The following is a 22,190-nucleotide window of genomic DNA, read 5'->3' as shown; positions in this document are numbered from 1 at the left end:
TGGTGGTTAGCTGAACATTCTTGTCCCCTCACAACTCCCTCCCCATACTGCTTTTTGTCACATCCATGCTCAGAGGAGAATCACATTTTTCATACATCAGCCCTTCTGATGTGCCCTATAGACTTCTTTCCTCCAGTCACTACCTTCTGAATTAAGGGAACTTGTCTAAGACTCAAATATCATAAAAGAACACGAAGTTTTCAGCCCATAGTCATTTGATTCACAGCCAAGCTTCCTTTCAGCAGGCCTCAAAACATTAAAGCAAGGGGTAGGTAACATCTGTTTATTCAAGATGACCAAAATCTCTCAGACAAAATGAGCTGCTTCCACAACTATTTAAAACTCTTCAAAGTCAGAAACCAATTTATTTTCCAAGTTGCATGCTTTTTTGCAAACCATTTCTTTTTTTTAAAAAGATTTATTTATTTATTTTTAGAGAGGGAAGGGAGGGGGGAGAGAGAGAGAGAGAGGGAAAGAGAGAGAGAGAGAAACATCAATGTGCGGTTGCTGGGGGCCATGGCCTGCAACCCAGGCATGTGCCCTGGCTGGGAATTAAACCTGCGATGCTTTGGTTCGAAGCCCGTGCTCAATCCACTGAGCTACACCAGCCAAGCTTTTACAAGCCATTTCTGCAGAGAACATCTGCATGGTTACAGACCTCACCCCATTCTCTGTTGCCCTGTGCCATGCCCAACCCCAGGAACAGATGAAGCAAGAGTATTGAGGAGGAGCTGCAGATGGACAGGGGTCTCAAGCACCTCAGATGGGATGAAGGGTGGGCGCATACACTGCTGTGTGCTGTCAACCAAGCCCTGACCATCCATGTGTGTGCATGGTCTGGGGGCCTCATGGAGGTCCTATTTCTTTTGTTCTTGATGCCCTTCTTCCTACCTACCTGGCCCCATCAAACAACATGAACTGCACTTGAAAATCTATGAACATGACCTCATTCAACCCTCTGGTTGTAGTATTTTTTTTCTAGGCTAAGTGATTTTTTTTTCTTTATACCACTGAAAGTAAATTACAACCACATTTACAACATCATCTGTACCAGTTTCAGAGCAGAACACAGTACTGTCTGGTTTCCTATTCTTTAAAAGGTAAACATTTTTATTGTATTTTTTTCCATTACCACTTATGCCCCTTATACCTCCCTTCTCCCTGCAGTTACCACACTGTGTCCATGTCCATTAGAAATGGATCTGCTATTTGACCAGGCAATCCCACTTCTGGTAATATACTCAAAGGGACCCAAAATGCTAATTTGAAACCTAAAACACATAAGAACCCCTGTGTTCATTGCAGCATTATTTACAATTGCCAAGATATGAAAACAGCCCAAGTCTTTATCAATAGATGAGTGAATAATACAATTACAGGATATTTACACAATGGAGTGCTACTCAGCCGTAGAAAAGGAGAAAACGTTACCCTTTGTGACAGCATGGATGGACCTGGAAAACATTATGCTAAACGAAATATGCCAGCCAAAGAAAGACAAATACCATATGATTTCACTCACATGTGGAATCTAACGAACAAACTGAACTAGTGAGCAAAATAGAGACCGACTCATAGATAGTGAGCAAGATGACAGCTATGAGGTCGGGGTGGGGTTAGGGGGTGGAGGGACTGAGCAAAACTGTAGCATATTCTTACTGATAGATATTAAGCCTTAACAATCTCCTAGCCTCTTCATTGATCAATTTTCTTCCCACCAAACAGAAGAGATAAAATTACTGGTGGGAGGTTGCATAGCAAGTACGTAGGTGGGTCCGGCATCTTGTCTTGTCCGTGGCATAAAACAATGGAATAACAGAATAAAATCTATCATTGGTAGAACAGGAATTAAGACTGGGAAAATGCTATTAGATGTGTGGTTTTAGACATGTTACTTACCCTCTCTGAGGCTTAGTTTTTACACATACTATGTGTATACCTCCCTTAGAAGGAAAACATAATTTATGCATATTTCTGTGAAGAATCCTTGAATATTACATATAAATGTACCTATTAATTAATTGTGCATTAAATAATTGGGTAATGGGTATTCCAAATACTTTATGTTATATAGAAATATTTGGTGGATTTTTACATAGGTTGTGGACATTTTGGTTTTTTTTTCAATTAAAATAATGTAATACGGTTCCCACCATCCAAAAAAAAAATCATTATCTGACACCTTTTCCAGAACCAATTAGATTTATAGACTGAGGAATGCCCAATACATAAGAGCTTAGCACTGTTTTGGACACATGGCTTCCAATAAATGGTACCTAATACTACCACTCACTTGCTTTTAGAGGGTTATTTGGTAAAAATAATGGCTTTATTTTACCTGTTTCAACTGACTTACCTTCATGGGTCCTGGTGTGATAACTGCCGATAGCAACCCAGCCCATGGGCATTTCTAGGGAGCTGCTTAGGGAACTGAAAGGCTTCTGTGGTTTCCGTGGTGAAGCTCAATATTCATCTTTAGAATTAGTCTTGCTGGGAAGCCTGGCCCTCTGTTTGCTGAGTGCTTGTCCCTTGCAGTTGAGTGGGGAGAGATTGGAGTCTGTGTGGCTTGTGAAGTTGTGGTTAGTGTTTCACTTTAGAGATGGATGACTTGTATCTTTGTGACTCAGACACTTTGTATCAGATGTTACCCAGGGAGATGTACAGCAGACATGGAATTAGAACCACTGAAACTGCCACGTCAGAGAATAGGTTAAAAGATGTAGCAATATAATATTGTACTTAGTGAGGAGGTGGGCAAAATAGATGAAGGTAGTTAATGGTACAGACTTCCAGTTATAAGATAAATCCTGGGGATGAAATATACAGCATGGTCACTGTAGTTAATGTTACCATATTGTGTATTTGCAAGTTGCTAAGGGAGATCTTAAAAGTCTCATCACACAAAAAAATTTTAACTATGTATAGCGATGGATGTTAACTCGACTTACCATGGTAGTCATTTTGCAATATATATATGGAATCATTATATTATATTTCTGAAACTATTATGATGTTACATATTATACCTTAATTTTAAAAAGGTATAAGTTGTCCAATAGTGGGACAAATCCCTCTGGGGCTCAGGACTTGTATCTCTCGGTGCCTTCAGTCTGAGGCTGGTGCCCTGTACTGGGCTGCTTCTGATATCCTGGGAGAATTCTCAGCAGCTCCCCAACTGTCTCTCAGGAATGGCAGCTCATTTTGCTGCAAGAGCTTCTCTCAACAACCCGTGCCCAACTTTTCCTCAATGTTCTACCTCATTACCTCAAACACCTTCTCTTGCCGGATTAGACAAGCAAGGTGTCTGTCCTTAGGCCATGAAATGAATACAGCATCGTGGAAACATTTTTAGCAATTCTCTTTGGTAGGCTAAAAGAGAGGCAGATGGCATCCATGCACTCCATTTTCACACCTCATAGGTGCCATGCATTGTGCTAGATGCTAAGACTGAGCTGTGCATAAAGCAGACAAAATCCAGCCTAAATAGACTAGCTGTCATCAAGGGGAGAGAGAAAGAAACCCATAGACAATGTAATTTTAGATTCCTAGTGCTATGAAGAAAATAAAAAATGGTGAGTACCAGATCTGCCACTAGCTGCATGCAGCTCCTGGGCACTTGAAATGTGGCTCGTCTATGCTGGTCACCAGATTTCAAGGATTTAGCATGACAAAAAGAATGTTAACTAGCTCACTGATAACTTAAAAAACTTTTATTATTAATACATGTTGAGATGATTGTATCTTATACATGAAAATTTCAATAAAATATATTATTAAAATTAATTTCATCAGCTCCTTTTTACTACTTAAAATGTGACTATTAGAAAATGTAAAATGATGTGCATGGCTCACATTTGTGGCTTGCATTCTATTTCTACTGAACAGTGTTGTGCTGGAGAACATGGGATGGTGGTGGTGGTGGCTTTCAGCTTTGGATGGTGTGTGCTGGAGGCATCCGTGAGGGGCTGGCACTTTAAACTGAGATAAGAGAAGTGAGGGGACCAAGAAGACCTGAGAGATGGTGGGAAAGCACTTGGTGGAACTGGTAGGAAAATCACAGGGACAGAAGTTTAGTGAGAAAGGTGGACTGAAGCTAAGATGAGGTAGGGAAAGTAGGTGAGGCAGGTGAAACTGGTAGACAGAGAGACTAGTAAAGAACTTGGATCTCATTCTAAATACAATGGACCGTTGCTCTCAAAGCCAAAGAGTCAGCTGGTTTTATTCAGGGTAGCAAATGGACAACTCATTGCTCTGTAGTTGGACATAGAGGGGCAACTGTTAGAGAATAAGAACTTTCTTGGAGGGCATAATTGTTACATAAAGTCCAACCATGACTTTCTTATTTGGTTTGCAGCCCATGCTCAATCCACTGAGCTACGCTAGTCAGGACCATGACTTTCTTATTTGAATCTGGCTGTTGGGCCTGCCAGTTTCCCTTCCTATTGATACAGTTACAAGCAGTGCAAACAATGGTCATTAGTGTTCTAGGACTATTTGTTAAGCTTTGTTTGTGTTTCTGTCTTTGTTTTTTGCTTTTTGTCTCTGCACAGTGCTTTGAACCAGATGCCCTGTTGCTAATAGCTGGAGGAGACTTAGACGATCAGCTCAGAGATGAAGTGGTCCAGAGGGTTTCTCTTCTCATCCTCTATTACATCATTCACCAGGAGGAGATCTGTTCTTCAAAGCTCAACATGAGTAGCAAGGAGTACAAATTCTACCTACACAGCCTCCTCAGCCACAGACAGGATGAAGACTCCTATTTCCTTTCACAGAATGAGACAGAAGATATCTTGGCACTCACCAGACGGTACTTTGACACTTCTAGAAGCCAGGTAAGAAGGGCAAAATTGCTAACTGGCTCTGCTACAAAGACACAGCCTCAGAGCCTTTTTTTCATCAATTATTTATTCCTAAAACATTCAGGGACTTCTAAGAGAGGTAAGTATTTGTAGTTTTTAGATACGGATGTTAAGTGACATAATTAAAATTGAGTCTAAAATGGGAAATGTAGTGACTAATTATTGTAAGATGAGTTTGAGCCAGAAACTGGGTGGGTGAGTAGGTGAGTGGGCCAGCCAGGTGACAGGCCAGCTGTCTTCTCCTGAGGTACCCCCACCCCCACACTGAGCATGAAAGTAAGTGTGACTTACAACTTTTGACCAGCCTCCAAGGACTGAACCATAGTGGTTTGGGCACTGTGTCTCTTTACCTTGCCTTCTTGCTGGAGAAGGGGAAGGCAGAACCAGCTTGAGAGATGAATTTGTTATTTTTTTTTCATCAAAGAAGCAGCTTGCAAAAAGATGATTCATAAGAGAATATTTCTTTTGTGGCTTTTGATTCGTGCTGCATATGTTCAGGGGTCTCTTCAAGAGCTTTCCTCCTCTCACAGTTCCTATGGTTGGGGAACAGGCCCCCGCTCTCTCGTTGCCTTCATTACTATCCCAGCAAAAGCTGGCCTTGCAATTACCTTCTTGCTTTCCCCTTTGCAATGTGAAGTTGCAGCAGATCAAGTTCTCTGATCATAGAAAAGCTTTTAAAAGCATATTTTCTGAAAGAACTTGTTGAGGAGCCACCACCACACTTTGAAAAGTGTGAGGAAACATATTTTTTTTCTCTTGAAATGTTCATTGACATGTGTCCTAGCTGATTAGAGCTGCTATAACAAAAATGCCATAAACTGGAAGGCTATAAACAACAGAGGTTTATATCTCACAGTTTTGGATGTTGGGAAGTTCAAGATCAAGGAGCTGGGCAGATTGAGTGACTGGTGAGAACCTCTTTCTGGTTCATAGATGCCATCTTCACATTGTATCCTCATAATAGAAGGGGCAGGAAGCTCTCTGGGGTCCCTTTCATAAGGGCACTAATCCCATTCACGAGGGCTCCACCCTTATGACCTAATCACCTCCCTCCTATTATCATCACCTTGGGGATTAGGATTTCAACATACGAGTTTTGGGGGGACACAAACATTCAGACTACAGCAACATGCCTAAGTGAATTTGATTTTTGCCCTTAATTCTGTCTTTCAGGAGCTCACAGGCATCAGTGTAATCATGCTGCAGCATAATGGCCAGCAAATATGTCTCCAGTTTGCTGTAAATGTTTCATTTCTCTTGTTATTGGCAGAAGAAATGGAAAACCATTTTACTAAGGACTTCATGAACATCACTTTAGCAACAGATTCATGAATTTCAAAATTTGGCCATATATTTTTGTTTTCATTTCCAATTGAGAAAATAGGGTTTCTTTATATAATTCAGTATTTTTGCTTAACTAAGGAGGTGTTCCTACATATAATTATCTTCTCTGCAATATCTATATAATATATAATGAGTTCAGATTATCCACTAGGATTTTAGTTATCCTATCTGTTACTGTCTTTTGATGCAGATTAAATGGACATGGAAATCTAGAGCTTAAAAAACAGGTCATATGTGTATATTTAATGCAGATTTCTGGTTGTCCAACACATATGCATATTCCAAGTGTTCAGGAGATTAAACATTCCCAGAACAGGATAAAATAGTTCAATACTATGTGTAAACAGACTTTATTCATCTATTCAGTCAAGAGGAATTGAACTCTTATTGAGTCATAACCTTTGCTAGGCCTTGGACCAATTATCTCCTGGCAGAAAGCACCATGGCAGTTCCTGTGTGAAGGGTCCTTTAGCCCACTCACCTGGGCTGGGATTCCTTTAAAAAGTTAGTCAATCCAGACTTTTATGGGAGGCTTGTTGGTACCTCATTGCAGGATTCTGCTTTCTTCAACTAGAGGCTGTAGGATCACAGAAGATGCTGGTAGACCAGGCCCACCCCGACTAGCATTTCCAGGTCTTGGTCTGCACAGGAATCAATCTCCATAGGTCAACCCACTAATAGCTGCCCCAGGTGGGTTTTAACCAGCTCACCAAGAGAAACAACTTTATACTGTGGTACTCTAATCCAGCCATCCTCCCCAGTAGCCCAGAGGGTAATCATCTCTCAATTTCTTCATTCTTTTTCACCTAACTACTCCATTTTATCTTCTTGACTCAATCTGTTAATGCTCATATGTGTCTCTGTTCTTTCCATGGTTTGCCATTTTCATGGTAATGAACAGGGATCTATCTGTACAGTTCTTCACTGGCTCTGCCTCCTATAGGGAGGACCCGCATCATGATCACATCCTAAAGACTTTATGGCTGGAAGTGGTGGTTTGAACTCTTTCTCCTCAATGTCACTTCAAGACTGTTACTCTCTACAACATTCATGAAAAAATGCACCTTGATAAGGTTCTTAGTATCTGTTATTTCAGCTTGCTGTTTTCATCCACAGAATTTCTGGCTACTTCTTCAAATTTATCAAAAGTTTGGTTACTGACTCAGCCTTTCAGTCTGCTTGCCACCACAGCTATGAATATGTTCTTGCCAAGCTCAGCAATTACAAACTTAAGAAAAAAACCCAATTGGCACTTTTCACTCCTTGTCCTATATCACAAGAATGCAACACAATAATCTCCTCTTGATTCCCATTTTGATGAACCTACTTTTTTCTTCTTATTGCTGAGTTTCTCTCTCATTCTTTATTTCCATACATTTTGTTTCTTAATCTATGTTCTGCTTCATGCTCCCTCACTTTTGTCCTGCCTCCATAAAGCTGTCTTTTATTCATTGATTTCTATCATCCTGTATATCATACTTTCTTCTATTTACATCTTCTAGGTTTTCTTCTCATTTGTCTAGCTGTTTTGTATCAAGTTCTCTGGAGGATGTACTTGATCTGCCATCCCTTAAATCTTGTGTCCTCCACGGCCCCACTGTCTGATTTTCCTCTACTCACTCTACAAGCTCTTGCTGAATGATATGCTCTCACAGCCTCATGCACAACCAAATACTGATTACTTTCACTTCTGCTGCAGGCCCTGGTATTTCTTTTGAGCTATAGACTCATATATGCACCAATATGGCAGAAATATCCATTTGGATATCTCCCTGGCAACTGAAACTCAATATTAAAATCTAAGACTTATCTTTATTCCTGAATATCTCCTTTCCTGGGTGTTGCTTATGTAGCTCTTGAAACAGTCTCTATTTTGGCTTGTATAACACTGCACATTCCTGGTTTTCTTTCCCTCTTCCTCTCTCTGGCTCCCATGTTCACCTGTGCAGGCTCTAGTTTCTCTGGGCAGTTCTTAAGCATTAGTGGTCCTAAATGCCTTGTCTCAGCCTCCTGTCATTCCATATGCAGTCTTCCAGTTAGGGTGTCTATACACGCCGATGACTCACAAGAGTGTATCCCCATTCCAGAACTCTCCTCTGGATTCCAAACCTATGTATCTTACATAGCATCTTTTCTTTTTTCTTTTTTTTTAAGTATATCGTATCTCACACATAACATAGCCAAAATCAAGGTCACAGATTATCCTGGCCAGATCGAGACCTCTTGTGTTGCTCCATGTGTTAGTGGACAGCATCACCATCCAGTCAATTGCTCAACTAGAAATTTAGTTTTCTAAATTTCTTTCCCTTCTACATCCAGTCCTTCTCCAAGTCCTACTTCCGTTACCTCTTGAAGATCTCCTTAACCTGTTGACTTTTCTCCATTATCATCACTACCACTTTCTAATCTACTTGGACCATTGTAACAGACTTCTAACTGTATGATTAGTAATCACTGAGTCTCTTTCCAATCTTTTTATTTTTCACCAAGTGGCTAGGATGGATTTATCAAAACACAAATCCAGTCATATCACCCCTATTCCCATCCTTTCCTCAGAATCATCCTTTGGCTTCTTGTTGATGTTAGGATAAGGAGCAAACTCTATCATCTGCCAACAGACCTTCAGCTTTCCCCATGCTCCCCTCGCCCTATCTGCTCCAACTACTTCCCTCCTTCCAGCCCTTCCTATTTGCCACCCTCCCTCCTGCCCAGAAGCTTTGTCCACACTGTTCCTTTTGCCTGGAATATTCCTTCCTGTACCTCCTTCAGATCTGACTATGTATTACAATCTCAAAGAAGCCTTCCTTGATCTGCTTGACTGAATAGAATGGCTGTCTGTTTTTACCCTCATTGTACCATGTGCCTCTCTTCAAAGCTATTGCTACAGTTGTCATCTTATATTTGATTACAATATCATTTTATTAACAATATTAAACTTTAAGCTCCAGGGTAGGAAATGCTTCTGGTTTTGGTCATCATTGCATTTCCAGCACCTAGAAAAGTAGCAGACATGTATTGGGTATTTAGGGAAAATTTGGGGGATAATGGATAGCATTGCTGTTGTGTAGTTGTCAAATCCAGAAACATGAGTCATTTTTGACTCTAGTCCTTCACATTTTTCTCCAAGCCCTCTAGTCTACCTTCTTAATATTCCTCAAATGCATGTACTTTCTTCATCTCTGGCTCTACCATCTTAGATAAAGAAATATCTTGGATTAATCAATAAATTCTTAACCAGACTTCCTGCTCTTAAATTCTACCCTGTCCATCTACTCACTAGTTTGCCATCAGAATGATATTTCTGTACAATACCTAGTTGTAGAATTCTCTCGTTTATATAATTCAGTGGTTCCCCTGGAGTCTTCAGGGAATTTTTTTTGTAACACTAAATATAAGGCTGTTCTCGATCTGGATCTTGCCAGCTTACTCTCAGATGTATCCTAGTCACTGGTAACAGCGTTAATAGCAGCTGTGATTAGCTGACTGTGTCCTGTGTGCCGAGGGCTTGGTTAAGTGTTTTTACATGCTCTATCTCATCCAGTCTTTATAATCTTTGTGTTGGGTGTCATTGTTCTTTTTAACCAATAATGAATAGGAAGATTAGCTAAGATAAAATCATTTTGCCCAAGGTCACCCTGATAGAAATGTCAGAGATAATATTAATGCCTTAGCTGTCTATCCCAAGCCCTATGCTATGGAACTTGTCTTGATGATATGGAAGTCCAAGCACCATCCTGGGTTTCAACCTATTTCTATACACAAGAGGAAGAGTATTGAAAAACATAGTCTGTGGAGTCAGATTTGAATTTACATTGGGACTCTGCCCTTCATCTACCAGGTGATCTGTGAAAAGAGTGTCCACTTCATATAGTTCTAGGAGAAGGAAAACACAACATATATGTAATGGACCTACCACAGTGTCTAGCACATAGTAGGCACTCAATAAATATTCAAATAAATGAATACGGATACTATTGGGATCTAAGGCAAAATCCAAACCTTTCATATGTTCATAATTTAAATGAGGGAAATTGTTGTATGCATGAAAAGGTCCCAAGTCATATGTCCAATGGTAGTTCAAAGAACACAGACACTATGCTAGCTTTGATTTGTGGTCAGCACACATTGTGTGTGAGACTAAATGCAAGTGTAAAACGGGATGTGCTCTGTGATGATATGGGGCAGCAGAGCCAGTGTGAATCAAGAATGGGAATGTAGATTTGAAAGTCATCACTGCAGGCTGTACTTGAAGCTGGAGAGAAAAAATCCACCAAATAAAAGGGTGTAAACAGTTGAAACAAGAGAACTCCTTGGAGAAAAACATATCTTTAAGGGATGCGGCAGATAAAACAAACAAGTATTTTCCAAATAGGGGTATTTCCGACTAGAGAACGATGGCAGCCATATTCTTATCAACAATGCAATCCTCTCTGATGAAGAACTATTCCTTGTCCTTAGGGAAATCCTGGAGATGTTTTAATCCAAATAATTTCAGAGGTTAAAATTTTCTTTTTACCCTGTGTCTGATTTTAGTGTATGGAAACAAGAATGCTGCAGAAAAAGTCTGGAATACTAAACAGTGATGGCGCTGACGAAAATACGCTTCCCCAGTTGGCGGCAACAATCATTGCTTTGTCTCTTCAAGGTGTTTGTCTGGGGCAAGGAAACTTACCTGCCCCAGACTATTTCACGGAATATATTTTCAGTTCCTTGAATAGTACAAACACTCTTCACCTATCAGGTAAGTGTGGTTTTCATGAATTTAACTTCCAAGTCACACCTACAAAATAAATTGTGCCAAAAAGAAAGACTAGCACTTTTTGATGAATAAATTTGTTCAGGTATGTTTTATAAACTATTTCCTCTTAGTGTGTAGTAAGACAGCTCAGATGGCCTTTTTAAGCAAACATGCTATGATGATAATTATGTGGTATTGAAGCAAAAATATGGACTTGGCCCATTTCAGCAGTGATGCTGAAATTGTGGGTGTAGAGCCAAAGGGAGAGTTTTTAATGATCTGCCATAGGTACTAACTGAACACTTTCTTATTTAGTACATAGTGCTGAGCCAAAGGGTTACAAAATATAGTGTAGAATGATGAAATAGTAGGCCAAATGGTCCAAGAGCCTTGATAGCAATTTGCTTGTAACCATAAGTAAGTCATTTGATTTTAAATAAAAGTAATATGAAATATCCATTTGGCTACATTAGTGATTACCAGCTTTTGAGGGGCTCCAAGATAAAATGGGATGCCAAGAATAGAATCAGAATATCTGTTTTGCAGATTTCTTTGTTCTTGACAAGACATTGAGAGTGAAATTATTTGTTTTCCTAATCTGCATCCAAATGCCTGACTTTGCACCAGGGGATCCTGCCGTGTTGCATAATAGCTTGAGCTGCTAACAACGCACTTCCTCTTGAGAAAACACAACATAAAGGGAGTTATGAATTTACCAAGGGACCAGCAATACTCTCATAATCTGGTTATATTTCCCAACTTTGAAAGAAGGGATTCAGAGCTGGTAGCCATACAATTCAGTGTTGATCTTTCTCCAGACTTGTTTGCACAGAAAATTGAATGGCAGTTGTGTTTTTCTATAATTTATTTGTATTGTCTGTTAAGATGAAAGTTGAAATACAAATAAATCATGTTACCTACCTGGTATAACTAGTAAAGAAACTAGGGAAAGACATCTTATGCTGAGAATAATTTTGATATGGAAACCAGGAGCTGAGATATTTTAGCAATAGTTTTCATTTCTGGGGAAGGCATGCAGCAATTCCACTTTTCAAGTAATATAAAAACCTATGGCGGTGGAAGGCTTGGTCACTCTAAGAAATTGGAAGAGGCATCAGACCACAAGACAGAATACAGTTAGAGGAAATCTATGCTGTAAGTTTAAGACCAGTTGTTTGGATATTAATCATCATGAATCATTGTTAAAATGTCCAAATAATTGCTCATAAGAGATGTTCAATGTCATCCATTTGGGCAAAAATCAGCTATTTTTTCCTAATTCCTTCACCTTTTTCACCCAAACCCCTAGTCCCTCTCCCCTCTGGCAACCATCAAAATGTTCTCAGAATCTACAAGTCTGTTTCTATTCTGCTCATTTATTTATTTTTGTTTTTAGATTCAATTATTGATAGATATATATTACCATTTTATTCTTATTTTTTATCTTTTTTCCCTCCTTCTTAAATAAGACCTTTTAACATTTCATGTAATACTGGTTTGGTGGTGATGAACTGTTTTAGGGTTTTTTGTTTTTGTTTTTTTCTTGTCTGGTAAGCTCTTTATATGTCCTTCATCTAAATGACAGCTGTGCTGGGTAGTGTAATCTTGGTTGTAGGTCCTCACTTTTCACCACTTTGAATATTTCTTGCTACTCCCTTCTGGCCTGCAAAGTTTCTGTTGAGAGCTCTCTTAGTAGAGCTCTCACCTAGGTAATTAACTGCTTGTCTCTTGATGCTTTTAAGATTCTCTCTTTATCTTTAAACTTTTACATTTTAATTATGATGTGTTGTGGTGTGGGTCTCTTTGGGCTCATCTTGTTTTGAATCCTCTGCACTTCCTGGACTTGTATATTTATTTTCTTCACCAGGTTAGGAAAGTTTTCTGTCATTATTTTTCAAATAGGCTCTTTCTTTCTTTCTTTCTTTCTTTCTTTCTTTCTTTCTTTCTTTCCTTTTTTCCTTCTTAAATTGAATTTATTGGAGTGACATTGGTTAATAAAATTATGAAGGTTTCAGGTTTCCAATTCTGTAATATATCATCTATATATTGTACTGTGTGTTCACCACCCCACAAAATCAGCCATTCTTGCATTTGAGAATTCAATTTCATTTCAGAGTCCTGTTCCATCTCAGTGCTATTAGTTGCTCATGCCAGGATCCATGCACCATTTCCTCTAACAGCTGCCTGTGAGTTGCAGCTCTACTGCAACTGATTATATTTTGGGGGCTGGAGGAAAAGAAGTATGCCAGTTTTAAGTGTTTAGGTATTTTATTATAGATTGTTAAACATAAAAGTAGAAATAATAATATAATGAATCCCTATGTGCATATCATCTAGCCTCAACAATTGCCACCAATTGGATAATCTTGTATTTACCTCTATTCTCTCCCATTACTTGATTCTTTTGAAGCAAATAATCAATTTTAAATATTTCTATATAAATCTCTCTAATAAAAGACTTTTAAAAAGTGCCTTATGACCAATATCACATTAATGATTCCTTAGTATAAAAATTTCCATTAATATTGACATTTTTTTCTGATATATTTTTTAATTTTTATTGAATCAAGATCTAAATAAGGTACATAAAATGCAAATAATGGGCATGTCTGTTCAGTTTTATAGGTATTATGTCTTCCCTTTCCTAACACCACACACATGTTCTCTATTTTGTTGCAATTTTTTTAAGAGAAACATCAACTTTAATAAGCATTTTCTTTTTTTAAAAAGATTTTATTTATTTATTTTTAGAGAGGGAAGGGAGGGAAATAGAGAGAGAGAGAGAAACATCAATGTGCGGTTGCTGGGGGTCATGGCCTGCAACCCAGGCATGTACCCTCACTGGGAATTGAACCTGCGGCACTTTGGTTCGCAGTCCGAGCTCAATCCACTGAGCTACGCCAGCCAGGGCCATCTGTTGCAATTTTTTTGTTCCAAATAAAAGGATTGTTTTTCCAGTCTAAATTTTGCTGATTTCATTTTTAGTCATTTAATATGTACTTCTATGCACTGTGTTTCATGTATATTTGTTGTTTTAGGTAGAGGCTTGATTGATTATAGGTTGTGTATTCATTTGGAGGCACTGTCTTATAGTCAGCACTATCTATCCATCAAGGTACATAACATTGGTTGTCTCCCTTTTAAAAAATGTCATGTGGTATTGATAATCATTGTCTAGACTGATTATTTAGAGTTTATGAAATGGTGACTAGTTCTTTAATTTCTTCATTGATTAGTGTAATTCTATAATGAGAAATGTTTCATTCATCACAAGTTCATGTTATTGAAGTTCTTAAAGTTATCATTGTTCAAAGTAATAATAACATAGTTTCCTTATATCCTTCAAAGGAGAACAATGAACTTTTAAATATCATTACCATTGTATATCTCTTGATCCTTGTCATTATTATCTTAACTGGTGCTCAGAGTGTTTCCGTTTTTGCCCCATGAAATCTTATTCAAGTTGTCTCTTATGTCCTTTTAACAAAATCCTTAAACCATTTTATATCTATTGTGTTACAGTAAAAGATATTTCAGTTTATCTTATACATTTCCTGCCTAAACCTAGAATCAGTTGTTTCTTCAAATATTTTTTATCTTCATATAAACAAATTAGTCAAACTTTACTCTTTTTGTTTTTTGATTTTGAATTATAGTTAAGGAACTTTCCTATATTCTCAGATAATAAAGGAAGTCACCAGTGTTTTCTTTTAAAACTTGTATGTTCTTGTTTATAATCCATTTTGGATTAATTCTGGTGTGTGTTGTGAAAAATAGATCCAGGTTGTTTTTATTATGTGACTATCCAGTTTTCCTTATATATCTTATTTTATATGTAGTGAAAATTACTTCCTCCACTGATTTGAGATTCTGCTTTTATATAATGCAGCAATAAATGCAATCAGGCTTATTTCTGTTTCCTATTTTGTTCTATTGCTCTACTTTATTCACATGGTAATACCACTCTGTTTTACTTATAGCGGTTTTTTATTTTAATATCTGGTAGAGCTAGCTATTTTCATTGTTCTTCTTTTCAGGATGTTCCTGGCTTAGTGTTTTTTCTAACAAAAATAAAATTCTCAAGCTATGGGAAAAAAAACTTGTTGTACAAAAAATTATGTATGGAGAAATGACATTTAAAGATGTTACATTGTTTAATCCAAGAACATAGTATGTCTTTCCATTTGTTCATGTCTATAAGTGTGTTTCTGTGGAGTGTTTTATTATTTTGCTCACATAAGTTTTAGACATTTCCTGCCACATTTATACCTAGGCATTTAACTTTCTCTTCAGCTCCCTTAAATGGGGTCCTCTCTTTCATTACATCTTCTAACTGGTTTTTGTTTGTATATATAAAAGTTATCATTTGTTATACATAAATTTTATAACAGCCTCCATGATTAAATCTTTTATTTAATTTTTACAAGTTTGTAGGGTTGTCAGATATATAATTATATCATCTCCAAATAAATATAATTTTGCCTCTTCATTTTCTTTCTTTAATTTTATTTATTGATTTTAGAGAGAGAGAAGGGAGAGAGAGAGGGAAAGAGAGAGAAAAATTGATTTGTTGTTTCACTTATTCATCTATTCATCAGTTGCTTCTTGTATGTGCCCTGACCAGACAACCTTGGGATACTGGGACAGTGCTCTAACCAACTGAACTATCTGGCCAGGACATCTTTTTATTTCCAATTATTTTGTCTCTGTTTGATTTCTAATCTAATTACATTTGTTAATAATCCCAGTATAATGGTAAACAGTACTGGAGATAGTTTGAATCCTTATCATATTTCTGACTCTAAAAGAAAAGCCTGTAGTGTTTTCTCATTGAGTTTAGAGAACAAATGAGAAAATAAATTATCATTTATATTAACCCATATATTTACTTTTTCAGTGCTCTTTATTTCTTCCTATGAACTCAGTTTGCCATTTTGGGTCATTTCTTTTTACCCAAAAGTGTTTATTAATTCACTTAGTGTTTATTGTAAGGCAGTCCTGCTATGAATTCTCCCATTAATTGTTCAATAGTTTAAATAAAATCATTTTGATGATTTTATTTCACCGTCAGTTTTGAAGCATTGTTCTGCTGGATATAAAATTCTGAATGACAGTCTTCCAGCAATTTGAATATGAGTCCATTTCATTCTGTACTCCATTGTTTGGATGGAAAGTCAGCTATCAATATATTGATGCTCCTTTGTATCTGATGGGTCATTTTTGTTTATTTGTTGCCACTTTCAAGATTTATCTTTGTCTTTGACTTTCAAAAGTTTGACTACAGTGTGTCTGGGGTCTTTTTGTAAATATCCCATTTGATATCTGATGAACCTTTTGAACATGTGAATGAAGTTTTACATCAGATTTGAAAAGTTTTATCATTATTTCCTCCAATATTTTTCTACTTCTCTTTCTTTTTCCTCTCTTGTGAATATATATATATTGTTGTCCCACAGGTCTCTAAGACTTATTCTTTTTTAAAAAATCTTTTTTCCCCTCTGTTCTTCAGATTGATTTATTTTGATTAATTTTTCTTTATGTAAAATTATTCTTTTTTCTACCTTCTGAAATATACTGTAAGCTACTCCGGTGAATTTTTTATTTCAATTATTGTATTCATCAACTCCAAAATTTCCATTTGGACTTTTACATAATTTTTACTTCCTTATTGAAATTTGCTATTTGTTAATTTATTATTGTCATATTTTATTTAATTTTTAAAATATAATATCCTTTAGTTCCTTGAACATGCTTGTAATAGATGCTTTGAGTTTTTCTAAATTCAATGTCTAGAAATACTCAGAGACATGTTCACTGACTGTTTTTATCACCTGAATGTGGGTCACACTTTCCCATTTCTTTGCAAGTCTCATAACTATTTGTTAAAAACTGGTCATTTAAAATAAAATATTGTATCCCTGGCCAGCATGGCTTAGCTGGTTGAGCATCATCCTGCAAAGCAAAAAAAGACACTGGTTTGATCCTGGTCAAGGCACATGCCTGGGTTGCCGGCCCAGTCCCTGGTTAGGGTGCATGGGAGAGGCAGCTGATTGATGTTTCTCTTACACATCAATGTTTCTCTCCCTCTCTTTCCCTCTCTCTAAAAACAAATAAATAAAATATTTAAAAATAACATAAAATATTGTAGTAACACTAGCTTATAATGTTTCCTACCACTGATGGTAACACTTAGGAAAATACCAAAGATATTTTATTCACAAGTAAGAAGATGGATAAATTCAAAGAAATTCACCATTATATGTAATTATTCTCTGTACCAATCAGTTTGTAAAAACTGACAGCTGTACCAAGGGAAAGTTAACTTCAGTCTATGAACTAACAATCATAGCACAGTAGCATTAGAAAACAATATCAATTTGTGTCCAATTTCAACATTTTTTCATTTCCTTTTCTGCATAAATACTTTAAAGAAAGAGAATTTGACTGACATAACTACATTAAAGTTATAGTTAATATATTAAAGATGTATAGTGTCTCAGGAGAATACATCTTCTAAGGATTAGGCCAGTTTCACCTTTTGTCTTTGTGTTTGTAGGGAACTCCACCTAGAAAAAGAGTTAGGTGATTGGCCCAATGGAAGGCACTCCGTTGGTAGAATTGCCCACTCATCTTCTCCAGGTGATAAATACAGTTGGAACATCTTCATAAAACTGGCTCAGCCCCAAAGCTTCACCAAGATCTTGAGGAAATCAATAACTTTGTGAAATATAAATGTCATTTATTATTGTTCAGTATAAAACTTTTTTCATCATAACCAAATTTACTTAATAAAATATCTATGTGGTGGCAACGTGAAATTGTGATTATTCTGAAACTGACCTGTTTTTATTCCATGTGACACCAGTCTTTGTATGAAATTTCTAGAACTAGACCAACTCCTCAACACTCTCTGGACCAGAGGCACCTGTATCAGAAAAGCTAAAGTCCATCAACTGCAATGGAAACAAAACAATATGACAATTCATGGTTGGAGTTACCCTAATACATCTGTACCCATTGACCACGAGTCAGACGGTGGTCCAGTTCCCTGGGATCAGGTACTGCCATTATTCCTCTCCTACCACTATTTGCTACTGTCAAAAGGAGTTCAGCTGGGAAAATTCTGTAAGAGTTGTAGAAAATTTAAAGGATAACGTGTATTTTCCTTAAATGTAGGCATATTCTATCTTCACAGAGTGGTCATGTTTTTATTTCCTTCTACAAGTGGATCTCTATAAACATAAACATAAACATAAACATGAGACTAAGATATTTAAGAGAATGATATACATTACTCTTTCCTCCCTTGGGTCTATACTGAATGCATGAATAATTAATTCAGTGTACATATATTAAGCCTTTACTATGTGCCAGTCACTATTGTGGGCATGAGGAATATGGTATAGATCAGAAATAAGCACAGCTCCTATGGCACTCACAGGGTAGTGGGAGGGCATAGATATTGCATAAACACAGCAATGAATGAATACTTTAAACTTAGATTATATTAATTTAGGTTAGCTTATGAAAAGAGATTACTTTGGGCTGTGAGCCACAGAGAAATATTTGTATAGTAGATAGCACTGAAATGGTTTTTGAGACAAGGTGATAAATGATCTTCTAAACATATCCACATTTCTTAAAGACGTATTCCAAAATATGTTCACTAGTGTACCTTGATGCTTCTTGAAAATGGGTGCCATGGTCAAATCAGTTTCGGAGATACTGGAGAAACACATTGCACTGTCTTGGGAGGTCATATAGTAAATAAACTTCTTTATTCTTATTGAATCAAATATTTCTCAAACTTTGACCATAGAATCCTTCCCTGCCCTAATCATTTAAAATTGTAAGAAATTGATGTTCAGTGATGATGGCTTACGTTTATTGAATACTTACTGTGTATTAGACACTGTGCTATTTCACCTGCATTGTCTCATTTAATCATTACAACTGTGTGATGTTAGTGTATATTATTCCATCTTACAGATGATGACAGGGAGGCATAGAGCTAATAAATAATTACTTAAATTCATAGAAACTGAGGGTATATCACCTCCGAGCATAGTCAGTGCCCTTAAGAATTATGCTATTGTTTAAGAAAAGTTTATTTAAATTAATATAAAAACTATTTTTGTTATTTTTATCTTAGTTGAGCAGTTTCATATTGAGCACAGTCTATATCTTAAAAGAACAAAATTCTTCACATGTTCCCAATTCTGCTGAATGCTGTTCCCATGAGTTACGAATCCATGACTGGACAGTGTCACATGTTATTATTATATACTGTTAAAATGAATTTCTGTTACTGCTTTGCTTTTCTGTTAAAAGGCATCTATTTAAATTGATTCTTTAGATGCTTATTGTATTCACCTAAAGGTGACAAAAGTTGATGCCTTTTTTAATCCTTGTTTGTGAAGTCTCTTTAAAAACTTCTTCAGGGCTAAGGTTATTTTTATAATTTAAGGATTACCTACTTAAGCTATGCATTTTCTATAAATAGTAATAACTATTTTCTGTGCTGACTATGCAAAAAAAACACACAAAAAACCTCTTTTCTGCACCAACATATCACTTCCTTGTGACTGTCGATGAGACCCCTAGAGAGCAGACTAGATCTGAGGATACTTCCTATGTTGTTCAGACCGGTGGTTCTCAAGGTGTTGTTCCTGCACCAGCAGCCTCAGCATCACCCGGCAATGTGTTAGAAATGCCAGTTCTCAGGCCCCACCCCAGGATCTGCTGAATTAATTATAAACTCCGAGAGTAGAGCCCTGTACTCTGTCTTTTAATAAGCCCTGAAAGGGACTTTCAAAGCTGAAGTTCAGGAACCACTGCTTTGGATTGTGTTTGTAAAGTTACCATAGAAGTCTGATGATATATCAACATCAGACTTTGTATTGAAGTAAAAGAATAAAGAAATTGTAAATTTTATTGTCTGGGTAATCTAAATATACTTTTTTGTTAAAAATATATTGTGTTTAAAATGTTATAGAATATAATGCATCAACTTTAAAGACATTTATGTTAAGTGATTTCAGAAGAAATGTAAAACAATGACCTAAATATCACAGAAACAGCAAATGATCAAAGCACAAATCTCATAATAGAATAATCTTACTCTATGAGAAGGTATTCTAAAACTAGAACTATTCAATTTCTTGACAATGAACTGGGGGAAAATGTGTGGCATTCTGTTCACATTTATCTCTCCACTCTTTCACTTATCAGGCAGACATTTTCCAATAAGAATGTTTATTGTGGAGGGCTCACCATGAAAAGTTGGTTGTTAGTTTCTTTTATTGTTGTCAGTAATTTTAATGATGAATAATTTTATTCCATTAGTAACAAATGATGCAAAAGAGAATAGACTGGTGATTTTTACTTTGATAAGGAAAAAAGTCACAAGTTGAAGTTTCATGTTGTTGCTTTTTGTAGTAGATAACCTTTGGGCTTCTTGCCCAGTTCCTTGCTGAGAAATGCCTTCCTCACCTGCAGGAATGAGGCTGCAGCCATGTTTGAGCAGCATGATCCCACCCCCTATCTTGTGGGCAAAACTGATCAGACGGATGTCTGACCCAAGTGAGCCTGTCCATCTGTGGCTTCGCAGAACCATTAGATCTCTATCACGACTTGCAGAATCAACTCAGTCTTGGGTTTGTGGACTGAAAGTTCACTTCAGAGTTGGAGCTTATGTGCCCATGTGTTTTTCTAAAGAAGAGAAAGCCAGACTGTGAAATGTAATAGATATATGCAGAGGGGAACAGAAGGAAGACAGTAGGCCTTGAAAAGACAAGCCTTTTAAATTACTGATTTTAGAAAAATAGTTTATTGATTGAAACTAAACTTCACAAAGATTGTATTGTGGTCTTACTTCAACAAAAGATACACATTTGTGCTAGTGGAACTAGGTACCATTCTCATCCATATACTAGACATTTTTAGTATAATTTTTGATACACAAAATCAGCCCTTGACACTTCTAAGTTGGACAAATGCCTTGTGGCATTTTTAGAGACCTGTTGCATATACTATTAATTTATCATTCTTCTCTCTTATAAATATATCTATACAACATAAAAAATGCAAAGATTTAGGTAAACATCAATAGGCAAAAGCAATCATTTCAATTGTTTTTGTGGAGAAGAGCTGACAATTGACAAATGCTGTGTCAACTAGCTGGTATGTAAATGCTACATGATATATATGGTTTCATGCATCCACTTTAGCCAGAATGGCAATTGATGGTGAGTTTGTGTGCTGAAGTTAGTAACAATGCGGGGTTTTCCCATACAGACTTGCTTCTCTGCTGGGCAACTGGTGGAGATATTTCTACAGAACAGCCTCTCCCCAATTTCTAAGGAGGACTTTAAGCAAATAAGTCCAGGAATCATCCAACAATTGCTCAGCTGCTCTTGCCAACTGCCTGAGGACCATCAAGAAAACCTGCTGCCCACCACTCTGGAGAGTAAGTTCTGACTTTTCCCTCACAAAGTGGATGCACCTAATGTATGTAATCATAACCATGGACACAGAGTGCTTATTATAAACCAGGCACTGTTCTAAGCAACTGATACTTATCGACTCATTTCATCCTCATAATGATGCTATGAGCTAGATTTTATCTCCATTTTACAGATGAGGAAACTAAGGCACATAAGAGGTTAAGTGACTTGCCAAGGACACGCCTCTAGTAAGTGATGGAGTTGGGATTCAAACCCAGGCAAGCTGGCCCCAGAACCATTGTTTTTAACTAGTGTGCTATGCTAGCTTTCAATGACTATTTGTATTTTGTATACAATTTATGAGTATGTAAATTGATTTTGTCCCTTTTATGGGACTCAGTCATAGAACAACTTAAAAGTGCATAGTTGAGAAGTGGCATGGTATTAGAGAGAGAACGTATGCAATGCTGGAATCAGAAGTTGAGTCATGGCTTCTACCCGCAGCCAACTCTGTGATCTTCAGCAATCTCTATTTCCCTGAGCCCATCTCTTATTCTCACAGTGGGGAAGCAGTGATGTCCTACAGGCCTTTCACACATTATGGCACAGGTAAAAAAAAAATGGAAGCACACTGAGGTAAACCCAAGAGGCTGTTCTAGAATGGCGGTGGCTAGTGCAGGGAGGTACCACTCACCTGTATCCCATTGGACCAGTGCAGTGGGTGAGCTCTGATGAACATATATATTCAGAGCTACCTTTCTTTCTCTCTGAGATAGTCTGCAGTGCCTATAATAGCTGAATTTT

At 37.1% G+C, this 22,190-nt stretch overlaps 1 protein-coding gene across 2 annotated transcripts in view; it reads left to right on the top strand.

The window, feature by feature from the left end:
* The window catches only part of SLC39A12 (solute carrier family 39 member 12), a 62,660-nt gene that overhangs the window by 5,106 nt on the left and 35,364 nt on the right, over window positions 1–22,190 (top strand). For both annotated transcript variants that reach the window (XM_045858018.1, XM_045858017.1), the window contains exons 3-6: window positions 4,551–4,832; window positions 10,737–10,944; window positions 17,827–17,999; window positions 21,238–21,409. In XM_045858018.1, the coding sequence (XP_045713974.1) occupies window positions 4,551–4,832; window positions 10,737–10,944; window positions 17,827–17,999; window positions 21,238–21,409 (835 nt within the window). The remainder of the gene's footprint in view (window positions 1–4,550; window positions 4,833–10,736; window positions 10,945–17,826; window positions 18,000–21,237; window positions 21,410–22,190) is intronic.

The sequence above is a fragment of the Phyllostomus hastatus genome, unplaced genomic scaffold (genome assembly GCF_019186645.2).
Source record: "Phyllostomus hastatus isolate PE091 unplaced genomic scaffold, TTU_PhHast_1.1 phas_scaffold_1674, whole genome shotgun sequence".
NCBI lineage: Eukaryota > Metazoa > Chordata > Mammalia > Chiroptera > Phyllostomidae > Phyllostomus > Phyllostomus hastatus.
The sequence above is the reverse complement of the archived record's forward strand: the minus strand, read 5'-3'. Positions and strand labels throughout refer to the sequence as shown.